The sequence below is a fragment of the Lutjanus erythropterus genome, chromosome 10 (assembly GCF_056507025.1).
Source record: "Lutjanus erythropterus isolate fLutEry1 chromosome 10, fLutEry1.hap2, whole genome shotgun sequence".
Classification (NCBI taxonomy): domain Eukaryota; kingdom Metazoa; phylum Chordata; class Actinopteri; order Lutjaniformes; family Lutjanidae; genus Lutjanus; species Lutjanus erythropterus.
Genome location: NC_139326.1, coordinates 2,477,911 through 2,500,598, shown reverse-complemented (window position 1 = coordinate 2,500,598; position 22,688 = coordinate 2,477,911). Strand labels below are relative to the sequence as shown.

The following is a 22,688-nucleotide window of genomic DNA, read 5'->3' as shown; positions in this document are numbered from 1 at the left end:
CAAACCTGCTGCTGCTCTCCCTCCTCTGAATAACATCCTGACTCTTCACATAAAGCTGCAGCTGCTGCTCACCTGACACCAGGACACACACACACACACACACACACACACACACACACACACACACACACTGGACCCAAACCCTCACTTCCCCTCCACCTGTAAGTATCTACTTCACTGCACTTTCTCTGTTTAGTTTTTATATTTGCTTAAGTTTCCTTCTGTGTTGCGGCTCCATTTGAATTATGCAACAGGAGCTAAGCAGATTAACATACCGCTATTTTCTATACTGATGGTGCGTCTGTTCAAAATGACTGAATAGGCCAATTATTCACAGCTCTAAAGTCTCTTTTTGAAGTATTAAGGGGATTTATTTGTAGTTTTTGAACACGCAACTGTAAATTTGGAGGCTGCTTTAATTATGTAATGTAACACTCACTGTGGAACCTGTTGAATGATTGAGAGTAAGAAAGAAAGAAAGAAAGAAAGACTTTAATGACAGAGATGGATTTCATTTCATTTAGGTGTTGGCTATTGTTGGTGTGAGAGCTGAGAAAATCCTATTAACACACCCCAGGAGACTAAACACACTGTGAAACACAGTGAAGTTAGTGTAAAGTCACTGTTTTACAACAACCTGTTCAGTCCAGTATCCTTGATTTACATAATCAACCCTTAAATTATGGCACTTATCTTTATTTCTTGGGGATACTGACGTTTATGAAGCTGAACGCTGCATCCTGTATGAAGGCATGCAGTCTTCTTCCTGTTTTTGTCATAAAAATAATTTAATGAATAATAAAAAATTTATATAGCAATAGGGATGCACAATAAATAAGGGGAATTTATATTATTATTTATTGTTCTGACAATTAAATTATAGCCGATAAATATCAGCTATAATGATGCCTGATTTTGCCCTTTAGGTCAAGGTGTTTCATTTGAATCCTGGACAAAATGCTCTATGAAAGTCAAACTGTTTTTTGATTAATTTTACCAGAAGAATAATAGAACAGAACTGTTCCTTGTTTTTGTTGTAATCATGATGTCAAGTCAAGTCAGCTTTATTTGCACAGCACAAAGTCACACCAGACGTTACCTCAGGGCACATTTCATACAGAGCAGATCCAGACCATGCTCTTTATAATATAGTTCACTAGAGCTGCAACTATGAATTAATTATGAATTGATTATTTAAGTAATTGCCAAGCATTCCGATAATCAGTCAATCACTTTAAGCGATTAAAAAATATATCTTCAGTCATTTTGGGTTTTGGTAAACTGTGGCAACATATTTGACCATTTTCTGTCATTTTATAAACCAAACAACTGATCAGTTAATCGAGAAAAAAATGGACAGATTAATCATCAATGAAAAGATGTTAGTTGCAGCCCTGTTATTTAAAGAGATTCCCAGTATCAGTTAGATTTGGTTCAGTCAGAGTTAAAACAATACGCAGGTCATTCACCCCTACATGGCACCTTTAAAAGCAAAGTTTACGAAGTGCTTTGACAGATAAGGATAGTGGCAATAAATCAGCAGAGAGCCAAACAGAAAGGCTGAACAAAAGCAAGACAAAACGAAGGTTAAGTTAAGATAAAGTTAAAGCAAGAAGACATGAAGAAGTGGCTTCAGACAGTCTAACTCGTGTCATGATTAACTCAGCTCTCCACAGCCTCCTGCTCACACTGATAACTCTCTGCAGCAATTTATGTCAAACTTTGGGCTCACAACAGTAATGACTTATTACTGATATAAAACACTTTATCTGAACCACTTCCCTCTGCAGCAGCGTACGACTATAAATTACCTGAGCAGAACAAACCCATGCATGCCGTTTGCTCTTGTCAGCTCATTTTGGACCTTTTAATATGTAACTTAAAGCAAGTACAAGGAGGATTTAACTGGTTATGAAACTGTCCCACACACTAGAAAGTGGTTAAATCCACTACTTCCTACAGTGGAAAACTTATATGGCATAATTTTGGAAATATTCAACATTCAACTCTTGTCAGATTCAAAAAGAAATTCTACTAAATTTATAATAAATGGACTGAGTTTATAACCCCAGTACGAGCAGACTTTGTATGACAGTGATGCTTCATGCTCTCTTCCTTTAACTAATACAAACAGTAGAGATGTGAGTTTTCACTTTTAACAGAATATGATAGGGGCATATGTAGGCAAATGGATCACCTAACTGTTGGCAGACTGGTGTAGATGTACACATAGATTTGTAGGATGTTATGCAGGTGAATATTATTGATGTACATGTACATGTGTAGAGGTGATAAACCTCTATATGCTGAAAGGTACTCATGAACGTACATTTACAAAAGAGAAGTAGAAGGACTGAAAGTTTCTAAGGACTCTTCCTCAGGCTTGGATTACATGTAACAGGATTACATAACCTGGATATAAAACAAGGTATTCCATATGGTTTTGGAAACACTACTGCGTTTGTCCACAGGGGCCTCCAAAATCAACAAAGTGACAGTTCCTTGTAGTAGCTTTACCGTAGCTTTTGATCCAGTAAATAAGAAGTATATTAACCAGTAACTCCTGTATTTATGTGTTTTTGCAGTGTGTACCATCAGAGGATCACAATGGACGTCTCTCTCAGCTCTTTACCCCGTCATTTTACGATGAAGCCTACAGACTGCTTACGTAGCTCACAATACATGTTGACTTCCTCCCAGTAGCACATTTAGAACTGAACCAAGAGGTTCTGTCATCCATTTTTTGTAGAAATTTATTTATAAATATAAACCAGTAATACCTCATAAGTCACCGTCAAACCACCTTAAATTGGCTTGGTTTAACTCTGGTTGTTTTAATTAAATTAAATTACATTTATGATGGAATCAACCACTCTAGTGACCCTGGCTGCTGCCACCTCCGTGGCTCTGGCCTCTCAGTCTGACATGTCAGCCTACTTGTGGCTGCTGGTGTTGGGCTTCATCATCGCCTTCATCCTGGCCTTCTCTGTGGGGGCCAATGACGTGGCCAACTCCTTCGGTACCGCGGTGGGCTCCGGAGTGGTCACCATGCGCCAGGCCTGCATCCTGGCCACCATCTTTGAGACGGTGGGCTCCGTGCTGCTGGGGGCCAAAGTCAGCGAGACCATCCGCCAGGGGATCATTGACGTCCGAATGTACAACGGCTCCGAACACGTCCTGATGGCGGGGTCGATCAGCGCCATGTTTGGTAAGTATTCACATATGTGTGTAACATAGAAATCCCTGGTAACACTTTCTATAAAATGTCTATAATGCATTATGAGCACATACATTATGATGCATTTATAAGACTTTGTAAAACTCATTATAAATGGTTATAATCATGCATGACAACTTTAAGGTTTATAATGTATTATAAGAGGTGGACATAACTTATTATAAATTCAACATTCATAGTGCTTTATAACTCCATGCCAAAGTGACATCAGTTTTTTGAAGTTTGAATGCTGGGATACACAGCACATTATAACTACTTTAGCAACTTTATAATATCTTATAAACATCAATAACGAGCTATAACATGACTTTGTGAGCTTTAAGTAAAGTGACAGCGCTGTATAAACTTATTAGTAATTGCATGATGTTTTTAAGACATTATTCCATTTCAAAAAGTTAGAAATTATAATAACAGTTCTCTATGTGTCCTTATGAGGGGCCAAAAGAGCACTCTGAAGTAGAATAATGTCTTATAAACATCATACAGTTGTTCATAATCTTACACTTTGGAGTCACTTTACTTAAACAGCTATATGAAGGTATAAAGCATTATGAATTATGTCGACCACTTGTAATACTTTTTAAACCTTGTTATAACTTGTTCATGCATGAACACAAACATATATACTGAGTTTTATAATGCATTATGGGCCTGACTTTCCTATAAAGTATTACCAAATTTGACTGAATGGTGCAAGTAAAGTAAAAAGTAAAGAAGCGATTTGATTTTTCAGATTTTGAGAACAGGCCTTGCTCATGTTTTCGTCCTGCAGGCTCTGCTGTGTGGCAGCTGGCTGCCTCATTCCTGAAGCTCCCCATTTCTGGAACCCACTGCATTGTTGGAGCCACAATTGGATACTCCATGGTGGCCAGAGGTCACCAGGGGGTCAAGTGGATGGAGATTCTGCGCATTGGTGAATATATGTTGTTTTCCCCCCACAGTTTAAAACAAGTATCTGTTAAATATGAAATGCAAGTGTAGCTAAAAGTGTATTTATGTTCTTTCAAATGTCTTTTGCTATCCAAAGTGGCTTCCTGGTTCCTGTCACCTGTGCTGTCAGGCATCATGTCAGGAATCCTCTTCTATTTTGTTCGCAAGTTCATTCTGAACAAGGTGAGCCTGATCCTAACACTGGCCAGTGGACCTGTTATACTCATAAGTAAAAGTCATCCATCCAGAATGATGCATCAGTAAAAGTACATTGGTACTATTTTTAAAATGTACTTATAAAAAACTCTCTCCTCTGATAAACACTGCCTGGCCAAAATGAAAGTTACACACTAATATTTTGTTGGACCGTCTTTATCTTTGATTACAGCACACATTCTCCATGGCATCGTTTCAATAAGCTTATGCAGTGTCACAACATTTATTTCTGTCCAGAGTTGTGTTAATTTTTCACCAAGATTTTGTATTGATGATGGGAGAGTTGGATCACTGTGTGAAGTCTTCTCCAGCACATCCCAAAGATTCTCAGAGGGGTTCGGGTCTGGACCCTGTGGTGGACAGTCCATGTGTGAAAATGTGTGAAACCTCTCTTTCACTATTTGAGCCCCATGAATCCTGACATTGTCATCTTGGAATATGTCCGTGTCATCAGAGAAGAAAAAGATCCATTGCTGTAAAAACGTGCTCATTCAAGTATATTCAGAGGCTTGTACTGTAGACACTAGGCATGATGGGAGCATCATTTCATCTGCCTCTCTTCTTACCCTGATGCCTCCATCACTCTGGAACAGGGTAAATCTGGACTCATCAGACCACATGACCTTTTTCCATTGATCCACAGTCCAATCTTTATGCTCCCTGGCAAACTGAAGCCTTTTTTTCTGATTATCCTCTCTGATAAGTGGTTTTCTTAAGGCTACACAGCTGTTTAGTCCCGATCCCTTCAGTTCTCTTCACATTGTGTGTGGAAATGTTCTTACTTTCACTATTAAACATAGCTGTGAGTTCTACTGTTGATTTTTTATGATCTGATTTCGCCAAATGTTTAAATGATCTCTGATCACTATCATTCAGGATTTTTTCTGACCACATTTCTTCCTTGAAGATGATGGTTCACCACGATCCTTCCAGGATTAATAATGTGTTGGACAGTTCTTAACCCAGTTTTAGTTTTTTCATCAGTCTCAGTTGTTTTCTTTGCTTGATGCAGGTCAATAGTTTGACTCTTCTGAAACAGAGGAACATCTTTTCCTCGATCACAGGATTTGTCTTCTGACATGGTTGTTGAAGAAATGAGAAGCTGCTCACTGCATCAGTTAGAGTTCAATAACTTGTTACCAGCTGAAACATATTGATCACTGCAGTAATTATCCAATGGAAGGATCTGACCTGTTTGATTAGTTAAATCCAGGTGGGGACTTTGTTTTTGGCCAGACAACATTAGAGGATTTTTCTGAATCAGTGATCAGCAGCGTTCATATTCTGTTATATACTGTTGGGTAGTTTAGTCCAGTGATTCCCAACTGACCAAGAGGAGATAAATCCAAGGGGTCTTGAGATGATTAATGGTGTAAGACAGAAGAAAAATATATTCTGCCTTGTTCCCATGTTTGTTCATTTTTTGGGAACTATAGAATAATTTGACCTCTTTGGCCTTCAGCCAGTTAATTGAATAAAACAATCTGACTCAAAATTCAAATCTTGCAGCTAGCTAACTTAACTAGACTGGAAACAGTGGGAAGCCACTCCGCTCAAACTAAACAAAATCCACCTACCAGCCAATAGTACGTTACCTTTGAACGGTCTAGCATTTGTGCTAAGCTAAACTAACTGGCTGTGGCTTCATATTTACTGTAGAGACAGCTGACATGATGTCAATCTTCTCGTCTAACTCTTTGCAAGAAGCAAATGTGGATTTTATTTTTGAGTAGTTCTTTATATGACCAGACAGGCCTCAGTGAGCACTGACACACTGATCTCCACAGGCTGACCCCGTCCCCAACGGCCTCAGAGCTCTTCCCATCTTCTACGCCTGCACTATCGGCATCAACCTCTTCTCCATCATGTTTACAGGAGCGCCACGTGAGTAGCACGTCCGCACACTTACACCCATGTTTCTCTGCATCCTCACTCACTGCACTGTACTGACATAGCAGCTGTTGAAATCCCTGGAGCACGGTAAATGTCACTGGAGTCATTCTTCTTAGGACAACGTAGGTGACAAGATCGAGGAAACATCTCATTTTACATTTTACAGTGAACTGTTTCTTTTGAGATCATTCCAGTGATAAAACCTCCAGACGCTAATTCAGACAGGGGTGCAGAGGACAAAAAACACCAAACACAACAAGAATAAAGTAAAAAAAAAAAAAAAAAAGTAAAGTAAAATCAGTTGAATGGGAATTTGAGAAACTATTAAATGGACAATTTCCACTCCTTTTTGTTTCATTTGCAGGATTGAACTTATCGAGAAGTCAACTGGCCTGGGCCCTTCACTGAAGGCTGCAGGCCGGTGTGTGTGGGTCAAGGAGTATAACACACCATAATTACAACGTAACACTGCAGAGCGCACTTCTCACACTGATACTGCACACATGATCTAGCCAGCATCTAATTTTCTGACACAGAAATGCAAAACATTATCAGCATTATCACTATTTTACTTTTTTTAGTTGAAATGTGATATATTTTGCCTACACACTTCAGCTGTGTGCAGCAAACGACGTTCACGGCTATTATGGCTTCTTGGCCGTGTTGGTGATGAAAGCCGCTGCTTTTACTGAGTGGCTTTTTACTTGTTGTTAACCTGCTGTTGTCAACAAGAGCGAACAGGTAAGTTATTTCTGTGAGGGAAAAGTCAATATTTTCGTACTAACCTGCCTTAAGACATCTACCTCTAACAGTTACAACAATGGCAGTTACACTATTCTGTGACAGCATTAAAAGAAAGAATTTCCTTCAAGTGTGAGTTTACTCCCACTATACTATCATTTGGCTGCCAGACTGGTCTCTTCCTCTTTATCTAATGGGAGGAGTGTGCACTGTAGCTGATACTGGTGTCGCGCTGGACACACTGAAACACTGGAGCAGCCCAATGAGACATTCTGTGTAATTCTGAACATGTCACATGACCACAACTCATGAGACAGGAAGAGGTGGAATTGCTTTGGAAAAATTACTACACTTTTTTTCTTGTCATTAGGGTCATGTTCCTTAAATATGTCAAGTCAAAGTCAAGTCAAAGGAACCACTTTATAATAAGGCTACACATACGTTTGATTTAGATGGTTTATAATTAGGTTGCAAACACTTTATAAACCATTATATAAAAGAGTTACAAATGAAAAACAAAACAAAATGCTTTGGTAGCACACATTTGGAGTAAGAATGTTACTGATCAATAAATAATCGGTTTTAACTGCCATTGAGATTTTATCCAATTAAAAATGTATTCATGGATATTTAATCAACGGACATGGCAGTAATTGCACCTCATTTGACACTGTTTGTCTGGTGTGGCTAAACTTTGGCTTAAAATCTGACAGAAATGAGAAAAAAACATGTTTTGTATCTTAAAAATTATTAATGATTCATTGATTATTAGCGTTTTCAACTACTAGTTCAGGAAAACACACAAAATTTGCAACCCTGGATTGGAGAAGTGACTGTGACATCAACGCTTGAACCTAACTAATACTCCGAATCGCTTTTGCAATGAATACTGTGAACTTTTACTTAAGCCAAAAGTTTCTTTTGTCATCATTTTCAAAGGAGCAGCATCAGTTGTGAATAAATAGCCTCTGTTTGTCTCTCATGTCCCTGTCTTGTGTGCACAGTGCTGGGTTTTGACAGAGTGCCATGGTGGGGTACACTGTGCATTTCTCTGGGCTGCGCCGTCGTCACGGCTTTGGCCGTTTGGTTCATTGTCTGTCCACGGCTCGAGAAGAAAATCAAACGTGAGTCAATCTTACACACTCATAAAGACAGTTTGAAGATGCATATGGCTCAGTGTTGAAAACTACAGGGTTGCACTTTATTTCATGGAATGTGCAAAAGACTGACATGACACATCATACCATGACATGACAACCAAATGAATATTAATTGGAGGTGATGCGGTGTCCCCCTGCCATCCAGCAGCATCAGCATCTAGCTGGCTCTGGCCGGACTGACAGCTCCCAGTGAACACAGTGGCCAGTTTGACAGGGACCAGTACCGAAGTGGTTTTCTTGCCAGGTTTGGCTCTTAGCACCCCAGGACTGAGTCAGCTAATAGGACAGCTAGTTGCACAGCTAAATGAGCTAAATGAGCTAAATGAGCTAAATGAGCTAAATGAGTTAAATGAGTTAAATGAGCTAACACCAGTTAAAGTTCACAGCAGCATGTGTCCATCAGGAAACTGTAAATCACCTTGGTATTTTACTCTGTCGTCAAACTGGCCTTATAACATTTAATGATATCGTTATGACAAGTCCAAAATGAATCGCTGTTGAGGTCAAAGAAAAAATTCAGCCAATGCCAAAACCAAACATATATGACAGTTTAATGTAATGTTGATACATAAAGCTCAATAGTTTCTATAAGTTTAAAAAATTATGCTTGCTATGGCATGTTTATGACAAGATTTTTGTTATGTTAAGTTTACCGAACAAAGACTCTGAAACCATGTTAACTCTGCATTAAAAATTACATAATTGACCAAAATGACAGTCATGAACATTCATGAAGACTCCTTCTTGTTCATGACAGGTGCCATGACATGGTTATGATGGTGCCATGTCAGTCTTATGCACACACCTTAAAATAAAGTGTTATCAGATATAATTCATTTGGCCAAAATTCCAAACAAAAATTTTGAGTAGCTGAGAACAATAATGAAAATAGAGTTGTTGTTTTTCCAAATCGTGTTCGATGATGGATAACATATTTTGGAGATTTACACAAACCTCCAATGTGACATAGTTGATATCAGTTTAACCCTGTGATGTACTCCAGGAGAAATGGCAGCTGCTCCATGTGAAACTCCACTCATGGAGAAGAACTCCGGCAAACCTGAACCAGAGCAGCCTACAATACCTCATGACCTTCAACCCCAGAGTCCTCCAGAAGACAGCCAGAAGGTGGCTTTCAAACTTGGAGGGTCAGAGGAAACTGACTTGGACAACAATGACATGGAAACCAAAGACTTAGATATCAGCAACGGTGAGAAGTGAATATATTGAAATGAATTTATCTGACTTTGTAAATCTCAAAATATTTTATCTTTCACAAATAAAAACTGGTGCAGCGCCCATTTGGAGCGGGCCGATTGCTTTGGCCCCAAAAGTGCTGCGTGCAGCGTTCTCAAGAACTGCTCATCCAATCAGCTGCACACTTTACACTGCACTCCCTTGGGTCCTCAGCATGTGTGAACAGTTGTCGAGAAAACCGAAGAACAGACACACAGAAACAGATTCCTTCCTTTGTAGTTACGTAGATAACTAAGCAATTTGTTTTCAAAGGTCTGAACGGCACCATCGGCCCCATGATGATCACCGATCCTCACAGCGGACGCTCCCACACCATCCATAAAGATTCCGGCCTTTACAAAGACCTGCTGCACAAGCTCCACATGGCAAAAGTCGGTGACTGCATCGGTGACAGTGACACAGAGGAGAGGCCCATCAGGAGGAACAACAGCTACACCTCCTACACCATGGCCATTTACGGCATCCAAGGAGACCCGAAGTACAAGGACATGGATGGCGGTCTGCAGAGACGATCGAGGGTGGACAGCTACAGCAGCTACAGCTCAGCAGTGACCAGCGGGAGCACAGTCCAAGACGGGAGTGTGACTCAGGAAACTAACACCACCCTCGCCATGGAAGAGGATGAGCTGGAAGTCGACCAACCGGCTGTCTCCATGTTGTTCCAGTTCCTGCAGATACTCACGGCGTGCTTTGGTTCCTTTGCTCACGGAGGGAACGATGTCAGGTAGGCAAGGGTGTTTTTTTCCAGAAGACTTTATGTCCAGTCTGTGCTGTTCGTTTAGAGGATTTACATGAACATTTTTTATCACTAGCAATGCGATTGGTCCACTGGTGGCTCTCTGGCTTCTGTATGAGAGCGGCTCGGTGATGTCCAACGCACCAACGCCCATTTGGTTGCTTCTTTACGGCGGAGTGGGCATCTGCACTGGACTCTGGGTTTGGGGACGAAGAGTGATCCAGACCATGGGCAAAGACCTCACACCCATTACACCCTCCAGGCACGCTACGTATTTATAACCTATAACAACTAAAGTTCTGATACATCTTACTGACAAAAGTGTACTGACACATTTTCTTCCAATGCAGTGGATTCAGCATCGAGCTGGCTTCAGCACTCACAGTTGTTGTTGCATCCAACATTGGTCTTCCTGTCAGCACAACCCACTGCAAGGTAGGAAACTCGAAACTCAGACACTTCAACCCAAATATTACATTTAATTAAGGTCATAAGTATGTTTTCATATGTGTATAATCACCTGGAAATAAGAATTGTGTTTTCGTTACTGTAGAATGAGGCCATGGGTCTTTGTCCATGGAGGCCGCCATGTTGCACTGCCATGTTTCTGTAGTAGCACAGAACGGACAAACCAAACACTGACTCCAGATATAGCCCCTTTTGCCTTTTGTTTCGTGGCCACTGTAGGTTCTCTTACACTCTTAGTAAGGGAGAGGGGCTGGAGGTGTGGATTTGCACAGACAGACAGTCAGTGGAGCTTGTTTGATATCATCCAGAATACCAAACTAACAGACATGATGTGCAAGATTGCAACTTCCCAGTAAGAGCCTTGTAAATAAACAGATACATGCTTATCATGTCCCACAGACAGAGAGGAGAAGACCAACTAATTTTTTGTAAAGGGTGCAAAGCTGAGTGCTACAACCATCACCAGTAATAAACCTAAGAGCAGAATGATAAATAACATCCAAAGGCTTAAAAGAAGCAGAAGCAGAGGTGTGTCTATAAATCACATCACCATAATCCAAAGAGAAAAACACCTTCAGCAATTCTGTTCCTACTCAACATAGGAAAGTTTGTCCTATTTCCATAGAAACAGGACTAAACATTGGGCTGCCTTCTTTGTGGACTTTTAATGACTGGCATTATCTATATGGTATTTGAATGTGATTTGTCATGTCTCCAAATACCGAGGTATTTATATTCTCTAACTCTTTAAAAGTTGGATCCTTTTACACTGTAAAATACACTGGAAGTTTTTGCTATCATTATCTCTTGTTCTAAACCAGTGATTTTCAAAGTGGGGGTCTCTGTTTTTGAAAAGGAAAAGATTTGACGAGTGGACGAACAACCCAGCTGACAAAAGCTCATCTGCAAAAAATCCAAAGAACGTAAAACTTGAAGTATACACAAAGTCTGGATTTACTACACCGTGTAAGAGTAGCTACGAATAACCTAAATGTGTTCTCTACGTCAAAACCCTCTTAAATAACTGTCAACTGTCATATAGCGGTCAAAAAAACTTCTGCTCTAGAGAATAATATAAACTGAGTTTGACGTGCGTTCAGTGCAAGTTTAAAATCATTCAAAGCAGCTTGATGAACACTGAAGAAAAGTTCACAGCTCAGATCATCTCTGGATAAACATGCATGGCAATAAGTCATAAATTATATAAATTGTTAAAGGAAATGGACCTAGAATTGAACCTTGAGGTCATCCAAAGCACTGGCAAATAAAAATAGATGAATATGAAAATCAAAATTGGTTCAGTATTATAAAATGAATTCTATTGATTAACCTTCATATCACATGATCACAGGTTGGATCTGTGGTGGCTGTGGGATGGCTGCGCTCCAGGAAATCAGTTGACTGGCGTCTGTTCAGGAACATCTTCATCGCCTGGTTTGTTACAGTTCCTATCTCTGGGCTGATCAGTGCCGCCATCATGGCTGTCTTCATATATCTGGTTCTGTGAGCCTCTCATGATTTAATGTGATGTCACAGTCATGATGTTATCTCACAGGAATGTGTCCATGAATGATGCAGGATCGAACAACACTGTTCAGATATCCACATGTCTGTGATCCTATATATCCCTATGTGTATATTTGTACAAAAGCAATATTTTATAAAAATCAAAATACTCAAGTTTGACTGAAAAAGCACAATAACAGTTATATCCAATGTTTGCATATTTGGATGTTATAAAAGAATAAGGATGCTTGATTTGAAAGGATTTCAATGTATATTAATTACTATTAAACATTTTCCACTGAATTGTTTTTTACTGTGTGTGAACGTGGGAGGGATGGGGTTGTGAAATATGGTGTGAATTAAATATCTATGATCCTAACAAAGATGTATTTTTGCAGAAATTAAACAATAAGACAGGGGGGTAAGCGTCAGACTGCTTTTCAGTGAATTTAATTTCTCACAAGCATTGATTTCATCTTTGTGCACAAAACTTACTACTACATTTGTCTGACAGGTGTTGTTTGGTCACAAACATACCTTTACTTGGGTAGCTAAGTAATGATGGACTGCTATGTGAGTAAAGTAGTAGAACGAAAACAAATCAGTTCATAAAAGCCGTATGTAGAATTATTTAAATGCATCTAAAATGCAGCGCTAACACTGTATCAACCAACCTTTTATCAAATCTAAAGCCAAGACAATGACTTTGTAAAGAAATAGTCAAATGTAAAATTCTTTAAAGGGATTATTTGACTGATTGCTGGTTGGAGTCCAGCACTGGAAACACAACTGTATAATTTTATACTGAACTTCACATCATAGATACAAATTTAACCTTTATTTCCAATTAGTTTTTAAGCAGTTTTAAGTCACAACAGGAAAAATCATTCCACTGAACATTAACCAGCAGCTCTGAAGCACTACGTTGTGTTTCCTCACTGAGATGATTTTCCTGTGGTTTTACTGACACCAAGAGGCCACATGATGGAGCTGTGCTGCAGATAATTGATGCTACTGGTGTGTTTGGCCACTATACAAGTAAATTTCTTTTTTTTTTCCCCAAAAGAAACCAACCTACATGCACCTGAGGGGAAGGTTTGATTTTGCATATGTCATGGGCAAAGTGAGGACAAGTCAGATCAAGTCAAGTTTTCCCAGAGGACTTAGTTTCTTGTGCAGCAGCAAAAACAATAAAGGAAAAGGTCTACATTCAAAATGTTATAGTCAGATAAAACAAACAGACATCAGCGTAAGTTAATTCTAAAATATCAGTGCACGTCTTGGGTGCTTTTATTTAAGCCTGGAAGTAAAACACACTGGATGTAATTAAGCTAATGTTGGCTAGTGTTAATGTTAGCTGACCTGTGTCTCTGTGGACAGAAAGTCATAAAATGAGGAGACAGCGACACCTGTTGTCCAGTCATCAAAATCAAACACTTGAAAAATACCACCAACTAAATAAAATCCCATTAAGTGCAGGTATTTTCAAGCTAGTGAAATAATACTGAATAAATAAAGAGGCTGGAAGGTGACACACCTGTATGGTTTTAAATAGTAACCTGTGACGTCTACAGGACCAGCACCGCTCTCCAGATCTGATGCTCCTACAGGAGCTTCAATCTGGATTTGTTGAGTTTATGTATTTAGATTTAGTCCAATTTACTTTCATATGTTTAAATGTAATTATTATTCATTTATTATATCAATTTAGACATAATTCATAATAATATATAAACAGAGTGTGTCTCCGTCCAAACAGAAATATGTAACATCTCTATCATACATTTACTACATTATGAAAGACAAAATTGTAAATACCCAGCGTGGCTCTCAGATCTCTCACAGCTTCTCTACAGGGAGACCAAGACTCCTTCTCTTTGCTTGGTAGGCAAACAGCAAATCCTTATGGGCCTGCAGGATACACAGATGTTCCATGTAAGTATGAATATTACTATTAAACAAATACATGGCAGCACGTTCAGGAAGTAAATTAACTACTAACCTGGGAAATGTGAGCTTTTCCAGTCTGTAACTTCTTGATGGAATTATTCTAGAAGTCCCTACAAACAAAAGCGCGTATCTTTTATGTTCTTGTACAAACAGTAGGGCATAAGACTCACTGCAGCTTACAAAAGAGTAAAAATAACATCAGTGATGAAGAGCACACAACTGACTAAAAACAAACAAGCATAAGGGTACCTCAGCTTTCTTTATGAGCTCTTTGAAGGCAGTCATTATCTTAAATTTAAGAAAAAAGCACAAATTCTCTGATTTCAGCCTCTTAAATGCAAATATTTTCTGGTTTCTTTTCTCCTCTCTGACAATAAACTAAACATCTTTTGAGTTATGGACAAAACAAGACATTTGCGGACGTCATCTTAGGCTTTGGGAGACACTGATTGACATTTTTCACCACTTACTCATATTTTATCGACAAAACAATTAATTTATTCATTGAGAAAATAATCAAAAATGAAAATAATCATTAGTTACAGCAGTGTTTTCCAACCCTGGTCCTCGAGGCACACTGTCCTGCATGTTTTCGATGTTTCTGCTCCAACACACCTGATTCAAATGATCAGCTCGTCATCAAGCCTCTGCAGAAGCCTGACAACAACCTGATCATTTGAATCAGGTGTGTTGGAGCAGAAACATCTAAAACATGCAGGGCAGTGAGCTCTGAGGACCAGAGTTGGGAAACACTGAGTTACAGTATGTAATTTATATGTATTAATTATCCTGTGCAACACATATTTATACTGTTCAATCGTCCTGTGCCATTGTATTTATTTGTTAAACTATGCTGTGAATGTCCTGTATGTATCTCTGTGCAGCTGTCAACAAGTAATATTTACTGTATCTCTACTATCATGCTACACATCATGCATGTAATATGTGATTATCTGGTGCAATTATCCATATATATGTACAAGTGACAGGTGTATATAATGTAAACAACTTTTTTATTTTATTTGTAGTTTCATTAATAATTTATCAGTTTTAGTTCTCATTTATTTTTGACTCTTAAGCTGCTGTAAAAAATGTTTTTCTCCAGTGTGGGATCAGTACACTTTATCTTACCTTAAAGGTTATATTGTATCAGCTGATATTGATAGAATGTAGTTATCTGTCCATATTTACCGTATTTTACCACCAATTTAGTTCATGTTTGGATGGTCTAAATAAGTGTGACAGCATAACAAATACATTATCTTAAAAAATAACACTTTAATTTGCAAACAAACTACAAATTATAACACCATAACACCACATATAAATACAAAATAAGTTCATTAAAACATAAAATCTCGGTTTCTTCAGGTCATGTTGTGTGATTTTTAACTTTTGGTGACCAAAACAACTAAGAGATTATAATTCAGTATCAGTGTTAGCTGCTGCGAGGATCAGATGTGACCCTGCAGTTACAGGATTATCTTTCTGACCATGAGATCAGTGCAAACTCAAACTATGACAGACTGTTTTCTTCAGTAGCAGCTGCAGTAAAACATATTTCCACAGAGCTGGGTTTGTATTTCAAGTTCCTTTATCTCAGTCCCTTAACAAAAAAAAAAAAAGAAAAGAAAACAGCATCACTGCAGCCTGATACTGCCTGCTGTGAAGTCATTCTTCCTCATCTTCCTCACTCCCTGATTCATCTTCAAACTCCTCCTTGTTCTTTCCTGTCAGCCAACAGTTCAGGATTGCTTTGCGAACATCTTGTTCTTCCGCTGCAAATAAAACAAAGAAAACCAATCAGATGTCATTTTTCTTAATCCATCTTGTATTTAATGTTGCATCTCTCCAGTAAACCAAAACTACAAGTAAAAAGGACTTTAAAGGGGTAGTTCACATTTTTTGAAGGGTAGTTGTATAAGGTACTTATCCACAGTTAGTGCAGCTGGCAGCATGGGCTACTGCTGCCTCAAAATGTTTGGTTTATTTTGGTTACAATGTAACTTTGGTGTTTCATCGCACTCTTCTGTTCTTAAGATGATAAAATCCAGTTTTTGTTATACTTCTACTATGTGGTTCAAAACTAAGATTGGAATCGAAGATAACGCCAAGTTTTTTCACTTGTTGACAGGATTTTAGTCACACTTCTTGCAGTTTTGTGTTAAGTTTCTCTCTCTGAGCTTCAGGACCAATAATTAAGAGCTTGGCTTTGTCCTGGTTGAGTTGAAGAAGGTTTTCTGCCATCCAGGACTTGATGTCTAAAATACAGTTTGAAAGGACATCACTGACGGAGGATAAGTACGTCATAGAACCACACTTCAAATAATCTGAACCATCCCTTCAAGTTAAGTAAAAAAGGTTCAATGGAGGATTCATGTTCAACACGGCTAAACATTTAAAGTTTATATTCAGGATTTTATTACCGAAAAGTTAAAAAACACACAAGCAAATAAATGAATGGATGACTACTGATGTAAAGTTCAGTATGAACAGTGATAAACAGCATTAATTAAATCCTTTACCTTTGTTTTTACATTTCGGGAGCATTCTGTGGAGCTGCTGTTTGTTGTACTGGATCAGAAACTTCTGACACGTTCTAATTGTACCTGGAAAACAAACAAACACCTTAAATTAGTAATCGCTAAACTGTGTGTCTGATTCATTATGAAATGTGTGTTGATGTTTTTCATACCTCCCACATGCAGGCAGTTCAGGAAACATGGGATTTTCTGCCCTCTAGTTTCAACACAGGTAATGAAAGGCAGCGCGGACCAGAGGAGCTTGTAACAGCGTTTGGGGAAACGCAGGAAAACTACTCCAGTGTGAGCATTCAGATATTTCACTGAAAACAAACAAAAGAAAGCAGAGATCACGCAGAATTTTTAAAAGTAATATCCTGTTTAAAATTAACTGTCCATCCTAAGAACCCTCATCCTGATCACTACGACAAATCAGTGAAGAACAAAGAGAAAATATCCTGCCAGCAGTAGTTTTCTTATGTGTATAGAAGGGTTGCAGATTGTAAGTGCTTTAATTAATTGACTGTTGGTAAAATTAACGATCAATTAATTGATTAATCATACTTACAAAATCTTTAAAATGTTTCATTTACCAAACAATACCAAAAAGTTTTATTTCCACAACATGTTCCACGTTCTCTGACAACTTTACAGACACCTTTAGAAATAAAGTTGATCACTAGAACCATGTAGGGTTTTTCACCTTGTCCCCACAGGAGAAACATTTTGGGTTCCTGTTAGAACTTTTCAAAAAAGTTCACTTGGAACCCTTTCAAAGAGTTCTACGGAGAATCCAACATAAGGGTTATATTTACAACTATCTGTTAAAGTTCACACCTAGAACCCCCTGTGAGAGGTTCTACGGAGAACCTTTTTCATGGTAATCAGTAAATGGAGAAAATAATGGATAGTTGCAGCCCTAAAAATACCTTTTAGGCTAAACAATTTCCCCATGTTTGGTACTGATGTAATCAAAAAGTAATGGAAGCTAATCAAGTTACCTTACTTTAATATTGTGATGGTTGGATTACATTACTGACTACATTTTTAACTGTATGTGAATAGATTTTTTTAGGGTAACCCTCCCATCTCTCGTGATTTGTGATTTCACAGAGCTTCTAAACACTACATGTTCTGATTATGAGCCTCTGTCCTGTACTTTGAATGCAGGAGTCCTGCTAGTAACGGTGTGTTTATGCTGTTTCTACTGAACTTTACCGAAGTGGAACATCTAAATCCCTGTTCCACTCCTTACCGTTGAACCTGATGCTGCACAGCGCTGCTCCGTAGTGTCCGTGTGTTCGAGCCACTGCTGCCTTCACTGTCGCTGATAAAGCTCGGTCATCCAGCAGCAGCAGGTGGCTCCTGTCTGACACGTTCACTTCACACAGTAAATACCTACAGACAGAACAAACACACATACAGTATCTGCGAACACAAACAGTGAGCTGATGAAACACGGACTTCACGTTTTACCTCGACTTCACCCGCACCATCGCTGCTCCTCTTCTTCTTCTTCTTCTTCCGTCAACAGTGTCAGCTGTCAGGAGATCCGCTCGTGCGCCCCCTGCTGGACTTTGATAACAGCGCTGGGTGTGTTTGATATGAGACAGCGGGCAGCCTGAATCTGTAGCTCTCTGTTCATTAACAAGATAAATATCTCCATGGTAAATCATGATTATGAGGTAAAAATTCATATTTTAATCACCATCAATCATCATAACTTAATCTTATAATTCTGACATTTTATCCCATAATCATGCTTTTATCTCATAATGTTAGCTTTTTATATATATATATATATATCATTATGACATTTAATCACATAATGATTTTTTAAAAATCAATTTGTTGACAATGGAGGAAGCAATAAAAATGCTTGTAGAGTTAGGCAGCACTTTCTCACATTTACATTTTGTTAAAAAAATTATTTAATAAATAAATTTGATGTTAACAGCATTTTAAAGAACTGATGGCTTTTTAAAAACTTGAATTAACTTATTATTGACCAATTTGTAAAATTCCATACTAATTAGTTTAATTTAAAATATTGTGTAAAGGCTTTGGAGTCAGACATTTATTTACTTTTTAAAAAATAACTGATTATCAAAACAGCAAATAATAATCATAATTGATTAATTGTTACAGCTTTAAGTCAGAAAGGGGTTTACTATGAAAGTAATACAATTTCAAGCAGTTTAATCAAAATCTAAGAGCTCCTCAAACCTTGAAAATTCAAATGTTTTCAAGGATTATTATTTATCATTTACACTGAGCTTTTACTGCTCTAAATGTGTTCTGTGAAAAAGGCCTCTTTATTTTAACAACACTTAACTGCAACACATCAACACAGAGAACATAAAACATGAACTGAGGTAATAATAGTTACTTTATTTATGTTAATTCAGATTTAAGCAGACATTTTGCTGAATGGTCCAGAGTAATATAACAGTTGTTTCAGGTGCTTCATGTTGAGAGCACAGAGGTAAACGCAACAAAAAAAAAACAGAATGGAGTAAACTGTGAAGTGGAAGTGTGGTCCAGTAACAAACGCTGAGGGAGGAGTGGTCCCCATGCAGGTTGTGAGGTCTGGAGGGAGGGTTTACTCATCGTGACCCTCGTAGCCATCAGGAAGGGCGTTCACATGTGGGTTGTGGAACAGGGTTTTGTTGCCATCGCCCCAGGGGAAACGCTGCAAGAATCAAAACACATGATTAAGTCAAAATGTGGCACTTTGAGGCAGACGGCCATTGTGGAATATGAATTATTTTCTGCTGGTATAAAGTGAGACCTTGCTGCGAATGCGAAGGTGGGAGTAGGGGACAAACTCTGGCTGTTCATGGCTGTGACTCTGCTCCTTCAAGAACATGTTCAACATGCACACACCAACACCAGGCAGGGCAACCAGGAAGGTCAGTATCTTCCATGTCTTTGCTGGAAGACAAAGATAATAATAATTAAAAAATTACTCTTTAGACAAGATTCTCCTTCAGGACTGAACAAAATAAAGTTTCTTTATGTTGTTTCAAATCTGCACCCACCAACTTTGACATTGTGAAATCTCAGATATCAGTGTTAGTTTGATATCGCCAAGAGTTTCTTTTTATTGCAACTAAAATGTCTATAAAAACTATTGACTGATTCATTGATATCAAGGATGTTGATGATTAGTCATTAATTAATATTTTAAGGGGCTTTTATGTCTTTATTTGCCAGGACAGCTGAATTGAAGACATGAGAGGAAGAGAGAGAGAGCAGGGGGATGACACTGAGCAAAGAGCCACAGACGGGAGTCCAACCCACGGCAGCTGCAGAGGACTCACTGCTTCAGCAGAGTAAATAAAATTTGACTGATATTCCATGTTTTGTGTACATTTGTACTCAGAGCTCTCAGGTTTTCACAGAACTAATGTGCCACTATAATTAAAAATCAATAAAACTTGCAATGAAAATAAACATTATTTGTATCTTAATATTAATGATTTGTCAATGATTGATTGTCAGTGTTCTCAACTATTCATTTATAATATCAGTCTTAGCTTCAAAAATCCAGTATTGGTCGGGCCGTCTTCAAAACTAGAGCCATCACAGTGAAAGAATTACCCCTAGGGCTGAACAACTTTGAAAAAATATCTAATTGCAATTATTTTGACTGATTGCGTGCATGATATGATTTAGTATTTTAAAGGTAAGGATAATTTTTACATCATTATTCTTATTTTGAAATAGTGTTTGCAGGAATCTGTAACAAATGCAGATGTTTTTTTTAAGTCTGTAGACTGTAGGACAGGACATCTGTACGTCACATTCATTAATTTAAATGTTTCTGACACACATTTTTAACAAATATTGCACCTCCTGCAATTTGAAAATTGCACAAAGCCATAACTGTGCCGCCCTAATTTCCCCGCACGACTGTGGGTGGTTCCGCAGCACAGTTTGCAGTATTAGTGCCTTATTTATTTGCGAACTACTTTGTAAGGTGTACAGGCAGATCATGCAAGGTTTCTTCTCAGTAACAGCTTGTACAAACCTAAGAGGTCCATCTCAACTCATATCATGTCATGTTAGCATGCTGTTAACTAAGGTGACTTTCAACTTAAGACTTTATGATCTGAATGCAAAAGACACACGAACATCTCGTTATCTAGATATTTAAACCTTTCACTGAACAATAATAATATTACTAATTATATTTTCAGGTAGCCTAGCAAACGTCCCTCTTCTTTTAATATTGAAAAGGGCCAAAAACAGTTATATACCGATAATAATGTCTTCTTTTAACTTGTCTCTTGTGTAACGTTAAACAATTATTTTGCTCCTGATGCTGTTTAAACGTGCCTTGCTGGTGTTGCTAAAGAGTTGCTGCTCTCTCCAAAGTATATTATCATCTTTATACCTGATTATTTTTAAATTGTAACCCCTTCCCTTTCTATTTGTATGCACAGTCTGATTTAAATAATGTTAGGAGGAAACAAATAGCAGATACAGTAAGTTGAACCCATTGACCCGATGTGACACTTTGTTGTTGCTCTTTAGCCTGGCAGGACGTGACACTTCTTCACCATTAAACCACGAAATATGTCAAATTGAAGCTACACTCAGACAGACACTCGTGTGGTCGAAGTTATGTTAGAAAATTAAATGTTTTCATCAGTTTCTTCTATCTGCTGTTTGTCCGCTCAAGGCTGTTAAGCTAATGCTAATGCTAACGTGGCCAACGCTAGCTGAGCAAGGTCACTGGCAAACTGTGACATGTAGTAATTTAAAATAAGTGGCATTAAACACACAACGTGAGTCAGAACCTGAAGCTGTACAGTTACCTGACTGCTCTCCGTGTCCGGCAGCGGCCGCAGAGAGCTGACGCCGGCTCTGGGTCAAAGAAGACCGCAGAAGCGCCTGAGAGAGCCGTCCGAGAGCCGCCATTTTACTTTCTGTGGGACGAAGAGAAACCGGAAGGAATTTGTACAGAGAGGTCACGTGGAGGACAGATTGGCTGCTCTACGGCGACACCAAGCGGTCAAACTCGGAACTGCAGAGAGACTCAGTCAGGTCAGGTTTGCAGCTGAGGTTTATGGGCGTGTTACATTAAAAATATGGAAAATTACGAAACAACACACAAGGAGATGTCGTTTCAGTAAATAAGAGATAATAAAAATGATTTCAATAAAAAGAAAACATATTTGAATGCTTACAGTATTTTTTATTTGTCCAAACCAAGGGTTTGCAATCTATATGACAACAGAGCCACTGTAGCCAAAAAAAAAAAAAGAAAAAGAAAAAATAATAATTTAATTCAAACAACCTTTTTCAGAAGAAAGAGTTCTTCGGGGATTGTTGAAATCCTTGAGGAACTCTTTCATCAAGGGTTTGTCAAGGGTTCTTTGTACCACAATGTAAAACAGTTCTCGCCAGAACCCCCGATTGGGTTCTAGATAAAACCCTTGGAATATAAAAATGTTCTTAGTAGAACATCCTGAATGTGTTCTGGATAAAACCCTTAGAAGGGTAGTAAGATTCTGGATCTCAAGAGAGGGTTCTAAGTGGAACATTGCACCATAAAAGAGTTCTCTCTAGAACCTCTCACAGGGGTTCCGGGTGAAACCTTTCACAGGTCATTCTAGATATAACCCTTTATGTTGGGTTCTCAGTAGAACTCTTTGAAAGGGTTCTGAGTGAACTTTTATAAAAAGTTCAAACGCGAACCAAAAATGGTTCTTCTACGGGGGCAAGCTGAAGAACCCTTTATGGTTCTAGCCAGCAACTTTATTTCTCAGGGTGTATGTAACGCTGTCAGAGAACGTGGAACATGTTGCTGTGGAAATAAAACTTTGATTGAGGAGGAAAAAATGCATTTGGTATTGTTTGGTACATGCAACATTTTTAAGATTTTGTAAGTATGATTAATCAATTATATGATCGTTAATTTTACCAATGATTGATTAAGGAAAGAGCAAACAATTTGAAATTTGCTCTTTTTAAGTATAAAAGCCTCACCAGGTACAGGGTCACAGAGGCGCCTAAGAGTGTGATGTTCTGCTAAAGTATTTTGCTTGTTTTACTTTAGCAGT

At 38.4% G+C, this 22,688-nt stretch overlaps 3 protein-coding genes across 3 annotated transcripts; 1 reads left to right on the top strand and 2 right to left on the bottom strand.

Moving 5' to 3' along the window:
• Positions 1 to 12,448, top strand: slc20a1a (solute carrier family 20 member 1a). The gene is made up of 11 exons (XM_084727860.1): positions 1 to 161; positions 2,586 to 3,208; positions 4,011 to 4,151; positions 4,266 to 4,351; positions 6,172 to 6,268; positions 8,023 to 8,142; positions 9,182 to 9,388; positions 9,688 to 10,159; positions 10,248 to 10,433; positions 10,522 to 10,606; positions 11,991 to 12,448. The coding sequence occupies exons 2-11, from the start codon at positions 2,857 to 2,859 to the stop codon at positions 12,144 to 12,146; spliced, it is 1,902 nt and encodes a 633-aa protein (XP_084583986.1). The 5' UTR covers positions 1 to 161; positions 2,586 to 2,856; the 3' UTR covers positions 12,147 to 12,448.
• Positions 12,449 to 15,353: 2,905 nt separating this feature from the next.
• Positions 15,354 to 18,394, bottom strand: pop5 (POP5 homolog, ribonuclease P/MRP subunit). Its single transcript, XM_084729424.1, has 5 exons — positions 18,094 to 18,394; positions 17,873 to 18,015; positions 16,791 to 16,940; positions 16,621 to 16,704; positions 15,354 to 15,873 (listed from the first exon to the last, which is right to left on the bottom strand). The coding sequence occupies exons 1-5, from the start codon at positions 18,312 to 18,314 to the stop codon at positions 15,767 to 15,769; spliced, it is 705 nt and encodes a 234-aa protein (XP_084585550.1). The 5' UTR covers positions 18,315 to 18,394; the 3' UTR covers positions 15,354 to 15,766.
• A 594-nt stretch (positions 18,395 to 18,988) lies between these two features.
• cox6a1 (cytochrome c oxidase subunit 6A1) lies at positions 18,989 to 21,593 on the bottom strand. Its single transcript, XM_084727859.1, has 3 exons — positions 21,441 to 21,593; positions 19,409 to 19,551; positions 18,989 to 19,309 (listed from the first exon to the last, which is right to left on the bottom strand). The coding sequence occupies exons 1-3, from the start codon at positions 21,541 to 21,543 to the stop codon at positions 19,220 to 19,222; spliced, it is 336 nt and encodes a 111-aa protein (XP_084583985.1). The 5' UTR covers positions 21,544 to 21,593; the 3' UTR covers positions 18,989 to 19,219.
• Between the last annotated feature and the right edge of the window lie 1,095 nt (positions 21,594 to 22,688).

Excerpts from the sequence above, each read along its gene's own strand:
- slc20a1a (XM_084727860.1), top strand. The coding sequence starts at position 2,857 with ATGATGGAATCAACCACTCTAGTGACCCTGGCTGCTGCCACCTCCGTG. Across the intron at positions 4,152-4,265 it reads GATGGAGATTCTGCGCATTG|TGGCTTCCTGGTTCCTGTCA; the intron begins GTGAATATATGT and ends TGCTATCCAAAG. Across the intron at positions 10,607-11,990 it reads TCAGCACAACCCACTGCAAG|GTTGGATCTGTGGTGGCTGT; the intron begins GTAGGAAACTCG and ends ACATGATCACAG.
- cox6a1 (XM_084727859.1), bottom strand. The coding sequence starts at position 21,543 with ATGGCGGCTCTCGGACGGCTCTCTCAGGCGCTTCTGCGGTCTTCTTTG. Across the intron at positions 19,552-21,440 it reads CGGACACGGAGAGCAGTCAG|CAAAGACATGGAAGATACTG; the intron begins GTAACTGTACAG and ends TTTGTCTTCCAG. Across the intron at positions 19,310-19,408 it reads ACCTTCGCATTCGCAGCAAG|CGTTTCCCCTGGGGCGATGG; the intron begins GTCTCACTTTAT and ends TGATTCTTGCAG.
- pop5 (XM_084729424.1), bottom strand. The coding sequence starts at position 18,314 with ATGAATTTTTACCTCATAATCATGATTTACCATGGAGATATTTATCTT. Across the intron at positions 16,941-17,872 it reads GTGCAGCATCAGGTTCAACG|TGAAATATCTGAATGCTCAC; the intron begins GTAAGGAGTGGA and ends GTTTGTTTTCAG. Across the intron at positions 15,874-16,620 it reads CCCGAAATGTAAAAACAAAG|CGGAAGAACAAGATGTTCGC; the intron begins GTAAAGGATTTA and ends TTTTATTTGCAG.